The sequence below is a fragment of the Kryptolebias marmoratus genome, linkage group LG5 (assembly GCF_001649575.2).
Source record: "Kryptolebias marmoratus isolate JLee-2015 linkage group LG5, ASM164957v2, whole genome shotgun sequence".
NCBI classification, from domain to species: domain Eukaryota; kingdom Metazoa; phylum Chordata; class Actinopteri; order Cyprinodontiformes; family Rivulidae; genus Kryptolebias; species Kryptolebias marmoratus.
This window is the reverse complement of record NC_051434.1, coordinates 18,780,760-18,795,356: the sequence shown is the minus strand read 5'-3', so window position 1 is coordinate 18,795,356 and position 14,597 is coordinate 18,780,760. Positions and strand designations below refer to the sequence as shown.

Below are 14,597 nucleotides of genomic sequence, written 5' to 3'. Positions count from 1 at the left end.
AATGCATTTGGCTGTTCTTGACGATGCTCTAAACTGCAATTCCTTTTTGAGTCTATGTAAATGTCTTTCACAAAATAAAAGTTAAAAACAATAAATGTTAACCTCAGTGTGATTTAATGGGTGCCTCACACAAGATAATGAAAGTTCTGTTCGATGTAACGATACAAGGTGGTGATAGAATGTAGTCCAAAATGAAAAACTCAGGAAAATGCACCATATTTATGTATGCTGGTGTTAAACAATTCTAAGGTTTACATTAAGAAAAAAAAAAAAACTCACAAAAGCTCCCCTTCAAAACCAAACCAAATATAGGTGGACGACATCTTAGGCGAGGAGAGCGACAACGAAAGCGAAGGCCGAGGGAAGGAGAGGACGGCTACCAAGGTGATGGACGATGAAGAGGAGGAGCAGCAGCAGCGGCGGCGGAGGCAGCCGGGAGGTGGACAAGCGTCTGGGAGAGAACTCGCTCCTCATGTGTGCAGTGCGGAGGAGAGGCTTCAGACGTCATCCAGCGACACCATTCTGTCCCAAAGTGTCCAAAGGTGAGAACCGTTTCAGTCACAGTTTCTCTCACTTTACTGGACGTTTTCATGCTTTTACCACAGCTACACCAACACATCTTCTGGAGTAAAATTATGCACGAGGATGTCATAAAACTGACTTTAGACTTCATCGCTCTAAATCTTGTATTGTCTTAGTGTCACTGGTGTCGACTCTCATTAATCACACATTACATACAGCTCTTTGGGTGAGAAGAATGCTTAACCTATGCCCACCTTGCAAATGTGCTGCATATTTCCATTTCTCTGTCAGCGGCTATTATCGAAACACGCCACTTCATCAGTGTGGCGATGCTGAAGCCAGACGGTCTGGCTCGTCGCCATGGAAACTAATTCCAAACAGACAGCAGGCATTTGAAGATTTCAGAACATAATTATGAGAATCTCCTGTTGCTGAAGGACAGGCTGAGCTGTCTGTCTGTCTGCCAGGACTCCGTCTGTCACAGCAGATCTTTTTACTGTCTTTGCTGCAGTCCGACCAAAAGGAATATTTCAAAGTTTGGACCAAGATATTTTTTTACAGCGTTTACACAAACCCAAAGCTTGGATGTTCCCAGATGCGATGGTGTGAACAGTTTCTACATTTCGTTGTGTTGATATGCTGCCCGAGCAGCTTTATTTATACTTTGGTGTTCTCTTCTGTCTGGGTTTGTGGTGTAGATGTAGCAAACTAGCTATTTTGCTTATTTTTTTAGAGGACATATTGTTGCTTTTTAGTGCAGTGTCGATAGACAAGACTATTGTTGTTTACTGCAGGGAAATTCAGACCGTATTGGTCTTTGATTGTATTTGAGAAAGTAATTATATTGAGTGAAATTGCTGTAGTAACACAGGGAGTTGTGCGCGGACATATATAATTTAAAAAGTTTCACCATTATAAAGTTTGTTTTTGCAGTACAGCTAAAAGGAGATGTAATAAATGATATGTCCACCTACATAAAATAAATCATTCTGCTTTCAGAATTATGGTTTTCAAAGTTGACCTTGCCAAGTTTTTTATTTTTTTAATAGGCACTTTTATTTAAAATCATTTCTTAGTACTTCTGCCTGAGCCTGAACAGTCAAAAACTGCTAAATGTGCTGTTTTGGAGATGTTTCCAACTTCACATGGGTCAGGAAAAGCTGTAACAAATTAGGCAAATGAACTTAAACCTACCATGTTGTAACACTTATGCTGCTTAAAAAACAGCAACAAACAAAAAACTTTTTTGTCTGTTGCTTTTTTAAAACAGTTTGTTGGTAGTTACATTTAAAGCCGGTGTGCAAACAGCAAAAAGAATGAAAGAAAAGTAAAATATCAAGAAAAAAACCCATCAAAATTACTAGACGAATTGAGATAATCCATTTCCTGAAGCACAGATGCCAACCATAAGCAGCTACTTTATCAGCAGTTTGGTGCTACAGGAAAGCTGTGCTTTTTTTTTTTTAATATACAAACTTTTAACTTTTTTGTGTTATTTAAAATCCTGTGACCCAGCTGTTAATGTTCAGTATTCACACACACACAATTACATGATCACAAACCACCATAAAACGCAGGCATTTATCTACAAATTAGAGCTTTGAGAAAAGCTTTCTTTGAGCGGATCTTGCCGAATTTATGTTTAAGACCACTGCTGCGAACGTTGGTTATCGATGCAGCCTCATGAAGATCGGCACTTTTTTTTCTTCTGACATGTGAATCTACAGCGTGTTTCTTTGCTGCCGTGTGTTCAGTGTTGGCTAAGCTGCAGTAGATCGATCAGTGAAGGTCCAACGAAAAGAGAAACTGATTCTGCTGCAGTTACTTTGTGGTCTGTGTAGTTTTAGTGCCTTAAATTGTCAATCAGAACATGGTGTTTCATTCATCCTATTAAAAATCTATAGTGGCTCTAAGTACTGCAGAGCACGGTTTGCACAAGACCAAACCGTGTAAATGTGGCTGATCCATTCATTTGTGAAAGTTCCCTCTGAAACAGGGAAATCAGCCCCTTGGAAATCATGTCAACCTGGAAAATTTGGACCATGTCTTTGTTCTCTCTTCCATTGCTGTGATCGGTTGTTGTTTTGCTAACTTTTTAAACAAATTTTCAAGTGAATATGTCTCAGGATGTCTCAAATCTTAGCAAATTTCTGAGTAAATTGTGAATTTGCTATGTTTCCAACTACTGCTAAGTAATTTAAAGGAATTCCTAAATACAAGCTGCTAGGTTGCACATATTCTTCAATCAAAATAAAAATTACCTTTATCTTCGTACGTGGCAATTTTTTTTTCCCCCAGTCTTGTTTATTCTCTCTCTTGAGTTTGGCTTCACTGCTCTATCTACCAGAGCTTAAAATATAGCACATTCACTCTGAAACCTTTTTCCGTTTTACTCTAGTTGCTTCTTGCTGTGGCTCAGTATCCATGACTATCCAGACATGTCAATTCATCTGTCACCTGGTCTGGCACCTTTAGTTGCGGCTAATGAGTCAAGCCTAAAATACACCATCCACAGTGTTGTTTACTTGCTGTTGGAAACCTTTGGAAGTCCACCTCCAGTCTGTTCAGTGATGTAGGGGAGCAGCACACGATTAAACAGCCTGACACGCCGGGGGAGAGGTGTAAATTTGATTCTAAAAGCGGTGTGGACACAAATTGGCAGGTGGGTGTTTGGGATCCATAGAAGAACACCAGTGTCAGGGTTTTATAATTTTCCCCTGTACAAAACCCAGCAAATCCCTGATTACTCTTTTATCGTAAAGACTGGTCCACTCACAAGAATCTGATGTGTTGACGTTACATTCTGTTATTCTTTAAGGTAGTATCTTACTAGGTTGCAACTGTTGGTGACTAGTTGGCGAACAGTATCCACAATTGAGACATCAGCTTTGGGGGCAGTTGTGGCTCAGTTCTCCAATGACATAGTTGGAGGTTCAATTTCACCAGTATGCCAAATCTCAAAGTGTCCCTAGGCAAGTCACTGAACCCCTAATTGGCTCCAACGTCTGCCCCATCAGTGTGTGAATAAAGCTCTGGATAGGTTCTGTAGAATGACTTATTCAGATTAGCTTTGTAGAGATGTAGTAGAGTTCTGTATGAATGTGTGTGGATGGGGAAATGAGGGCACAGATTTGTTGTAAAGCACTTTGAGTGGCCTGGTTGGCTAGAAATTGCCTTATAAGTACAGTTCACTTTTCATTCATTTTTTAATTTATCTCAAAATCTTTGCGGGGGTTCTCATTTTCCTCACGTGAGTCGCAGAGGCTCACAGTCCTGTTGCTTGAATTTTGAATATGTTCAGAAATGCACTCTACTCTGAATGAAAACATTTTCAGGCCTAAAAACTTTGTTGTTGATAAATAATAATTGTTCGATAAACTGGTCCAAATTTGCCTACCTTTATTTGTTTCATATGGGCTGTCTACTCCAGTAGATTAAATCATATACGTGGGCAGAGGTGAGTGGCAAAATAATGTGCACAAGTTAAAATACAGCTTTGCAAGCCGTGCGCTCACAAGTACACTGTTATTTTGACAAACTGGCTGCTCAGAACTTGGCTTTCTGGTCACTTAGTTGCAAACAATCAAAATTCAGTGAAACTGCAATAGAAAATTTGCCTATTTTCTTACAATTTCAGGTCTCCAACTAGCCTCCAACAGCTGCAGCCCAATGAGATACTACCTTTAGTGATATCTTTAGGGTTAGCTTGGACCTCAGTTATTGAACATCAGATGGGTTGTTCTAAATCTAATTGACATGAAACTCGAACATTTCTAAGCAATTTAAAGGGTGCCAATGCTACTGCTTCCTGAAAAACCAACATGCTCTTCGTGCTTGTTTTTCTATACAGCCCACTAGTTCAGACATGGATTTGAAAAAAATATAAGCAATGAAAATATGACTACATCTTCATGTATATAAATTGTAAAACAAGTGTAAAATAAGCAACATCAAAAGAAATATTAGGGTGACAGTGGTAACTGCACACCTGTGTCTTTCACTCCCTGACAGAAACGTTGAGTAGACAGTAAGCCTTAAACAAACAGTCCTGAACCATAAGTGGCAGAATCGTCTGATTGTTACACATTCATTTTGTACAAGAAATTCTACACGTGAGAGAAAGCAATATAAATATGAACAACAATTTAGTACATTCATCTTGATGAGAGCTTGGTGTGTTACCCTGTGGTTTTAGTACCAGTGTGTACTAATAACCAGCACTGGGTGCTGGTGAAAAAAACATACACTTCTGCACACATTCTGCAAATTTGTACATTTAACAACGCTTTTAATGTTCAAAAATTGCTCCCCATCTCTAGAGTTCATGTAAAATCTTTTGATGTCTCCCCACTAACAGAAATATTATATGAACATCTTAAACATGACCTCTTCACTTTTCATCTTGAAAGAAAACGCCTTTGTTTACACACACCTCAGATTTGAATATTTTATATCTGACTCAAAGAGAGCTGAACCTTGTGTTTATTGCATATTTTAAAGGAATTAACACAGTTTTTAAGTTCTAAACTGAAGAAGAAAGAATCTCAGGTTCAGCTATTATTATCTGCAAGACCATATTATTATAATTCCCCTGTCTGACAAGCAAAAAACTGGCTGTTTTTATTTCCAATAAGGCGTCAGAGTCAATAAAACATTTCTACAAAGAACCATAAGACTGTTTTTTGATTTAGAGTAGGCTTCCTTGGACCTCCACTGTTCCAGGAGCAGACCTAATAGTTGCCATTCTGTCAGTCTCCTTTCCTGGATCCACTGCTTTCTTTTATTTGGTACAAAATGGGCTCACATCTGTTGCTAAGATACTGTGGCGATGTGAATGTTTCCGTTTTGTTCTCCGCATCATTCAGAATCTACTCCTGCCTGTGCCTCTTGTTTCCGTCTGAAGTGAAAACGTGGCAGCTCTTCGTGCTATTCTTTTCATACTGTCTCCCACTTTCCATCAAATCAACAGCACCAAAATACCACCGTCAAAACATTCAATTTAAGCTACTATTAGATAAAAAAAAATATTATCCTGCTTTTTACTGAGCATTTTTTTAATTTACCCCACAAACCAAAGGATAATTTAAACTCTGTTGCAAGTAAAGCCTAGAATTCCTTAAAGGAATGCATATCACCTGCTGCCTTTCATGACAGAGATAATTTTATGTTGGGAAGTGACAGAGTTGTAGCCGTTTTGGTCAAACCGTGAAAATAACTTCATGCGTGATCTCATGCGATATTTTACGTCACGCTGAGCGTATGTGTTTGGGATGACTCGGGTACCATCACACCACATTTTAGCTCCATATTTGCAAAATTGACTGAGTTCTAACTGTTTTTGTGTTGGCCAATGTCAATTAGCCAGAAATCTTGAATTGGATAGACTCCAAAAATTAGTCAGTCGCAGATGTCACATAAATGATGAATCAGCAATGTTACCTATTGTTCTAGTTAAGTACAAACTTTGTGCCATATTTGCTGTTTATCCACAACTTATCCAATATTCAGAGGTAAACTCGCTTACCCTCTTTGTAGTTTTCTTATCCTTGTAACTTCTAGTTTTCAGGGGACATTTAGGAGAAATCTGTTTTGAAAAACATCTTTAAACAGTTGCATTTCTTATCGCAAATGGTCAATTCATGGTTAAAATTTCTTTTAACCCTCCCGTGGCCTTCAGGTCAAATTGACCCCAAGTTGCAAGGATTTCTCTACCTCTTTCTATGTGAGGGCTCCAGTGGGGTTAAAGTAAAACTTTAAAGAGCCTTCTTATTCCTGACGATTTGTGTTAATGCAAGTTTTCAACAGAATAGTTTTTGACGTGCATTCATCTTTTACCCTCTTCTGCACTGATGCAGCTGCACAGAGGACCCCTGAACATTTTTCTTTTTCTGGAAAATGAATGACTTCCAAAAATATTGAGTGCCTTTAGGAATTCAGTTGGATACACGGCAGATTCATTACTAATGGGCTTTAAGCTTAAACACTTCCATTACTGTCTCTCGTAATTAACTGCAGAGCAAAGGGATGAGTTTACTCAGCTCGCTCTATCAAAATCAATCTTCAACTGGCTCAGACCAGATTGTCCCAGCTGTCTGTCTGTCAGATGGAGTCTGCTGAGTGTTAAAGTGTGAGATATGAAGGGGGGGGGGGACTTCAAAGTATAAAGTTTTTGTAGATGTGTTGATCGCCATTACCTGCTAGCAGGAGTCATTCGGTCAACATTTGTTGAATATTACAGCAGGAACAAACAACTCCACATCTTGTATATTTTAAATATACAAGAGGATGAGACAAAGCCTTCCTTTTTAAAACTTGATTTTTAGAAACATGTTGTTCATTATTTGATTTTTCTTCCTGTTAGACAAAAAAGTGAACTAATTTTGCTCAATCCTAGCCCTGATGCTCATCGTAATTTATACAATGCCTTTATAAAGGGATTTGTTGCAATAAATAATGTATTCTACAGTATTAGCTCTAATATTATAGCTATTAGCACACTTTGAATCTGTTTTGAAAATTCTTTCCAAAAAATGGCTGTGCTCATTCTATTTCAGGGACATAAGACTCCAGTCTGAGTACTGAATCATGATGCACAGGATAAATATTTACACCTAATACCTGTTATGAGTTTACTACTAAATTGATACAATTTATTTTGTCCTCCTGTGCATTCTTGTAGTGTACACATCCAACTGGATCTCTTCGATCTCTTCTTTCCTATAAGGGCTTTATCAGACTGGATTTATTTCCTAAGATGTACAACGGGAATTTTAACATTACCTGCCCTGCACTTTTATTCAATCCAGGCGTTGTACCTGAGTCTTCCAACACTTCAGAGTAATTATCGCTATTGAAATTACATCCTGATTTTTAGCAAAGGCACTGCTGTTCCCATTATTGAAATCCTGAACTAGTCTTTGCAGATATTGTTCCTCTTTCTTGATTTTTTTTATCAGCCCTGTGTAAAATTGGCTTCAGTGGGAAACTGTAGGAGGCTGAAAGACGTTACCACCCCCAAGATGCGCCTATTAAAAAAACAGTGAAGAACAGCTCCATCCCTTAAATTATCTTACGTGATGCTGAACTGTCAGCTAAAGGTTGGTACGACAGTTCTGTTACTAGCTTGCCTTTATTGTCAACATGAAAGTATTCTGAGTTAGCTTTCGATCTATATCCATGGAGGTGCAGGCTGCTCTTCAGCATTAATGCCACTAATAGCTGAGCTCTCCAACCCTGGTCCTTGGGGCCCACTCTCCTGCATGTGTTAGATGTTTCTCTACTAAACACAACTATTCAAAACGATTGAATTACCTCCTCAGCAGGTCATTAAGCTTCAACAGAACCCTGGTAATGACCCATTCATTTAAATCTGGTGTGTTGAAGCAGGGAAATATGTATGACATGCAATGGGCCCTAAAGACCAGGACAAGGGAACACTCATTATTAGGACCTAAAAAATGGGATAGCTCTCTTATCTTCCCAAGCATGTTAACAAAATTGCTTAGCACCCCCAAGCTTGCTTAACTTGGGGGTGAGCGGCATGACCTAAAACTAATTTGGGGCTGTTTGGGGCTTTATCATTGTATACAATATGTGTATACACTGTGTATACAACAGATGAGACTGAAGCCAAAAAGCTCTAGTTTTGGCCAGTTTTTGAGCTCTCCTGGGTCTTCTTCCATGGAAACCATTATGAATCAAAATAAAATAAATAGTGCAATTATAAAGTGATGTACCTTGACCTTGGAGTTCAGCCTTAGCGGTTTTTGATGGTTTCTCTGCCCCTTTTTTCTACCATACCACACTATCCGTCTGATCAATTTGATGTTGCATTTTCTCTTGCGTCCATGTCCTCGGAGGTTAGCTAATGTCTCATGAATTTTTTATTTTTTAATAATATTGGCGACTGAGGTCACAGGAGCATGAAGCTGCTTGGAGGTGGGTTTGTAGCCTTGACCTTTAGCATGGCTAATTACAATTTTCTCTCTGAGATCAGTCTTTGGAGGTTACTTGGGTTTAAAACATAAAGCATATTGTGAGTAGGATGAGTGTGGGGAATCACCAAAAAAACTGTTAACACAGCCAACAAATTACAATGATGACGGCAATAATTAACAAGAAGTCCATCTCTGACCTTTTTTCCCCCAATAACAACTTATTCTTAATATATGGGAGCACCAACTTTGACAGGCATTTTGTCTGGTAAATGTTACTGTGGCTAAAGGTCTTTGAGTCCAGCAGCGCCCACAGCCACCTGAGTTTTTTGCGTACCATATCCATTGAACATTTTTCCATCTTTTGTAACATTAACACGCAAGCGGTAGCTTTCAGAAAGCCAAAAAAAATTTGATGGCTATGAGTTGTATTTTCTCACCATCAACTCTTTCATCATTTAAGAAATTGCACTAGAAACGATGCTGAAACACATTTGATATATTGCCCACTCATTGTTTTTGCTTTGTTGTTTTTTTCTGCTAAATGCACCTGGTCTATTAAGCATATTTAAAATAAGATCTGTAATTTAAAGAATGAGACCCTAGGGGACATTTAGTAGATATGGATATTTTATAGCTTGCGCACAGCAGTCAGCAAAGACCCACAACTACTGGATATTAGACAAATCACCATCTCCGGCTTTTGTTGCAAAATTACCCCAAATGACAGTGTGATTCTTTATATAGCCTTTCTATCCTGCATAAAAATCATTCTGTGGAGTCTTGTTGGTCTATGATTGTTGTAGCATCTTGTACTGTGTGACCTTATTGCTTCTTACAATGTTCCAGTCGACTAGTTTTATTTTATTTAAGTTTGTAACGACAGTTTCCAAACAAATTGAACTTTCAGAATTACGTTTGACGTGAAAAGCTGAGGTTTAAACTATATTACGTTCGTTCTTCTTTAAAAATTCCTGAAGCCTTGGGTAATTTCTTTGTCTCTCACCCTAACCTTTTTTCATCCAACACTTTTTTTTTTGTTGTTGTTTTTGTTGCCTGATGAATTTATTACATCAAACCTTTTTCTGTCATGACTGTAGAGCAATCAGGCCCATTCGCTGTACTGACACATGCTCTTATCAGTTCTCCTCGCTTTTAATTTCCTGTCTCTTTGGGTGATGTTGATTCGTTTACGTGCCTCGCCTCTTCTTTTTCCTGCGCCGTGTATCTCTAGAGAGTATTTATTTCCGTGTGAAAATGAAAGTGTGAAACTTGTCAGCTTGAGTGAGCATGTTGCTATAACATCGTCAAGATGGAGGGAGTAGACGAGACAAGTCGGTTGTAGAGTTTTCCATTTAGGTTGTCTGACAGCAAAGTGTGAAATTTGAAATGTGTCTTCTGCTGGAACGCTCATATTTGGATATCTTTTTAACCTCAGTTTGGCACAATGGCTGGATTAGAGCTTGTTGTGTCTGCTTGTGTCTTTATGGCCAATATAGAACAGTAGTCTCTGAAGATGGGAATAAGCTAATAACCTTGTCCTTTGCACTTGTCCACTCACACTCATTTCAGGTTTTATTTTTGTTAGCCTTTAAAAGTGTTTATGTAAAAAAGGAAAATGGATCATCTGCAACCCTCAGCTTGTCAGAACAAAAACAAACAAAAAAAAAAAAGACCTTCAGTTTGAAGGCATTGAAATGTTACATTTTTATCAGCATGCAGATTCAGTGCACATCTTATTGTTTCATCAAGATGTGCTTTCATGGTATTTAGAGGTCCAGACCTATTCCAATGGATGTTGCAAATGATGATAAAGTCCATGAGCTGGTGTTTTCCTCTACTGGTCGACTGCTTCCAAGTGTGAGAGTTGGGATGCACAATAAAAGGAACATGTTTCACCTTGATTCCACATCTGTGCACCAAAGAAGCTGATTTACCTCCTGTGTAAGTAGCAATATTGATGCGGTAAAACGGCATGCCTTTTTTTTTTAACACAGTGTTATAAATATTATATTGGCTTCGAAAGTCACTGAGAGGAGAAACGTCTTTTGGCGTCTCAGTGGAAATGAACAATCCTTGGTGTGCAGGTTATCAAGCATTCCAAACTTATGAAATAGTCATAAGAAGATACGCAGTTAAAAGCCAAAGAGATGATAGCATCAACACTTAATGCCATACATCAAAATCCATCAGACTTGACATTATAATAGTTGCTGTATACTTACAGTTGTGAGTTTTTTTGCTAGCAAAATTCATTACCCTTTGTTTTAGCTGTGCAGGTAAAAGTGTCTGTTTGTGCACCCAGAAAAGCTGTTTTTCCATTGTGCAGTCTCAGCACAACTCGCTTCGACGTGACTCGGTTCTACAGGGTCTGGGTAGTTTCCGGGTCGTCATAGTGCGGCCACCCGAAACTTACCACCAACAGGTTAATTCTTGAAATCAAGTCACAAAACACTCACCATTCTCTGCCACATTTCTCCAAAAATGCCATGACCATGTCAAGTCTACCTTCCCTCTGGCTGAAACTGGTGGGTTTGTTGTGAAGGACACATTCTTGTGATTGCCGTTGCTCTCTGGCCAATCAATGACCTGCAGTCGGCTGACGTCAGATCTTCAGCTCCACTCGGCTTGCTTGGAACGCCGGCTGAGCAGCTCCTAAGAACAGAGCTGAAAGTGTGTGGGACCACCCAGTGGAAAGTCTCTGAACCCCACACCAGGTTGAGCTGAGTAGGGCCGAGTCGAGCCTGTGGAAAAGGGCCAAAAGCCTTTCCGTGTCTCCCTTCCTCTACATCAAAAAGGAATCGGGACTGACCTTTACCCTTATTTACTCTGATGTATTGATTGCTAACAAATGTAACAGATGCTTGAGTGGTGGGATAACATGTCCAGTTTAGCTTATCAGTTCTATTTGTGTTGACAACAGTCGTAAAAAATATTATAGCTTACTTGCATGGTGCATTTTAGGTTGTAAAATAAAAAGGAGAAAAACAAAATTATTCATATTTTCTGTTCTGGAGTGGTTCTCTCAACAGCTAATTAATGAGATTGTGTGTAATCCTTCTCAACTTAGTATAATAATGTTTGCTATCAGCAAAGTAAATGTTATGATTGAGTTTGGTTAGCAATGTAGAAGATGACTCTGAATATTGTAACATTTGAGTTGAGGGATTGAATGGTGACCTCTGCTTAACTACATAGCAGATCTGCGAGGGTGCAGCCAAGCATAAAGTCCTGTCTGTCTTTTGACAGCACATATTTTTTGGTTTCAAAAGGGTGCCGCAGTCAGAGACGATTAAACATGAAGGAAACACAGAAGTAAATTGCCCCAGACCTACAGTTATATCAAATATATGTTTCTGTCACAGTGTTACCTTTTTGTTTATCTACAGATCTACATCCACAGTTTTTCTTGCTGTGTTGACAGTAGTTGAATAACTTTTTTGATTGATTTTTGACACCTTCAGTGACTATTTGACTTTCTCATTTTTTATATATTTTAAAGATTAATAGTCTACATTGGTTCTTGATATTTTTTTTTCTTTATACCATCCTGTTAATGTGAAGTTGAAAGTTTTGGAATAAGCCTTACAGAGCTTTCTGAAGTTGATCCTTTGAATCTGATAGATGTTGATAAGATCTTATTATTGTGAATTATTCTACCCTTAGATCATTAACAACCCAGTGACAAACCTTTAGGCTGTTCCACGGGCCTTTTGGAAACCCACCAATCATAAAGCAAGTTGTCTCTTTAGTTCAAGATGACAGCTGTGTGATTTGATTCCTGCTGTTTGATTTCCTTTTTTTTTTCTTCTGCTGCTGTAATGATTCAGATTCTACCTAAGGGATTATTAAAGTTAATTTGGCCCTAAAACTTCCCAGAGTCTTCTGCTTAGAGTGTGTTCATTAAAAATTTGATTTTTGATTGTGCAGAACACAAAAACCCCCAAATCCCCGAGTTATAATTGCTTTGTATGCTACAGTTATGAGAAAATTAGTCAGTAAGATGTTTAACCCATCAAAAAATGACTGTTGAGTTATCTTGTATAACAACTAAATGTTTTTTTCCTCAAATAAGGCTACATTTTAGTTGTAGAAAAAGGAATATCAAGCTTATGTCTGAGAATCACTTGTTTCCCCTCATGTGGGATAGCAAAGCTTTTCATTTGTTTTGTGTGTAGTTGAATGATTTCTGTTTAAAGTGCAGAAAATTCCCTGAAAATCAACAATAAGTTTCTCATTCTCAGCAATAGGCTGTACAAATTGTCTGGGGCAAGCAACCAGACAGTAAACAGTCCAGTATAACAAATGATTAGCTTCAATTAGAAAAGAAAATTGTGAACCAGGTATGTTTCCACTACTACAAGGTTGGATTGGCTCTGTCAGTTAAGCCATGGCCACGGTGGAGCGAGAAAATAGTCAAGATCTTCTCGCTCCTCTATTTTCTTGACTTTAAGTAGTAACAAGGTTTCCTGGCCAGCCACTCTTCCTTCTGTTTTTTCCCCCATGGGATCCCATACAGCGTGTACCTTCAAGTTACCTGGCAACTTTTCATTTGTTAGGAACAGTGTCAATCCGGTCACTGGATTGGAACTCAATTTCTAGTGAGATGGGTGTTAAGGAAAATAAGATTCAGTGACAGGTTCTCTGAGATGTCCTCATTAGGTATAACAGAATTGGCATGTGTAAAGTATGCCCAGTATGCTCATAGTTTGATATCAGGTCATCTGTCTTTCAAGTATTACAGCCTTCCAGCCAAAACGAAACTGTTGGCGACCTTGTCCTTTCTTCTGATGAGCTTTGTTTAGCCCTCATGTGGCCTTTGGGTTAAATTGACCCGAAGTTACAATGGCTTCTCCTCCTCTCTTCAGTTATGAGGGGTTCAGGAGGGTTTAAAGGGTATTGTCTTACGATCTTAGGTTAGATATTTTTCTGCCACTTGGATCTGACTCATCCTTTGAATTTTCTGCTCGACATTTCATTGTAGTAAACTCATAAAAAACAACAAGCTGTGTCTTTCTTCTCTATCTTTTCTGCTATGACAAAAAATAGGCCTTTGTTTGAGAATAATATCTACACAACAAACTATATTGTATGTACTCATGCTGTGTTAAAAGCGCGTTACTGTGCTCCTTACACGGCTCTCCATTTTCTTCACGTCCTCACCTAACCATCTGGTTATTTCCTCAGCAGTTTCAGCTCCTACTCTAAAACGAGACATCTATATTATTCAACAGTTTGCTTAAAATGTATTTTAATTACCAGTAACAACTCTTGGTCTGGTCTAAGCGTGCATACTGCTCTTGCTCTACAGCCTCTGCAACTTTGTGTGCTGCTGAATTTGAACTAAGTAATGCAGCGCAAGTTAAAATTTGAAGCAGCTTGTAAGTAACGTGCATTTTTGTGAGCAAAAGCCACTCTGGGAAGAGCTTCATGTGTTGACCACGTTCATTTTTCTTAGTGGATGAATTTGGTGCCATGATAATATACTGGAGGCAAATAATAGAAACGAGCTTCTTCAATGGGCTGCTAATGTCAAACAGCCGAAGAAATATGGCACAGTATTGGATGCCTCGGGGGAATTTTTCAAACAGTATCTATGCTGACTTAGAGGTATTTATAAAGTAGCTTGTTTAAATGAAATATTACAGCGTTCAAGCATTAATGATTACTTTACACATTTAGAAATATGTTGTATGGCCTGTCACGCTCTCAAGGGCACTGATCTATTTCTTTAATAAAATGTCTACAGTACGTTTACTGATCTGTTAGAAATTTTAAGAAGTTTCTAAATAGTTCTTATTTGATGTTTAGAACACAGCTCAATGACTCAGAGGTAAAGGATTACATTTAGGTTGCAACAAATATCACAAACCCATGTGTAGGGTAATTCATTGCTTTTTGCTGGTGTGGTGATGTCACAACTTTTTTATGAGAAATTCAACACTTTTCTGTGAAGTTTACCTTTTACAGTCCAGGGGTGGAAATTAGCACCCACCACCGGCCAAATGCGGGTAAATATTTGAAGTGGCGGGTGAATTTGATCAACACACACGCCACTGTGGCAGGTTGGCAATTTAAACAAAAAAGGTGTTATTTGTCCTCTTGACATATAGGGGGCAGCAATGTGCTCGAGTTGCTGCT

At 38.6% G+C, this 14,597-nt stretch overlaps 1 protein-coding gene across 1 annotated transcript in view; it reads left to right on the top strand.

The window, feature by feature from the left end:
• ctdp1 (CTD (carboxy-terminal domain, RNA polymerase II, polypeptide A) phosphatase, subunit 1) overlaps nucleotides 1-14,597 on the top strand; it is a 79,113-nt gene that overhangs the window by 41,955 nt on the left and 22,561 nt on the right. Inside the window, exon 12 of the mRNA XM_017421066.3 lies at nucleotides 313-542. Within this exon, the coding sequence (XP_017276555.1) occupies nucleotides 313-542 (230 nt within the window). The remainder of the gene's footprint in view (nucleotides 1-312; nucleotides 543-14,597) is intronic.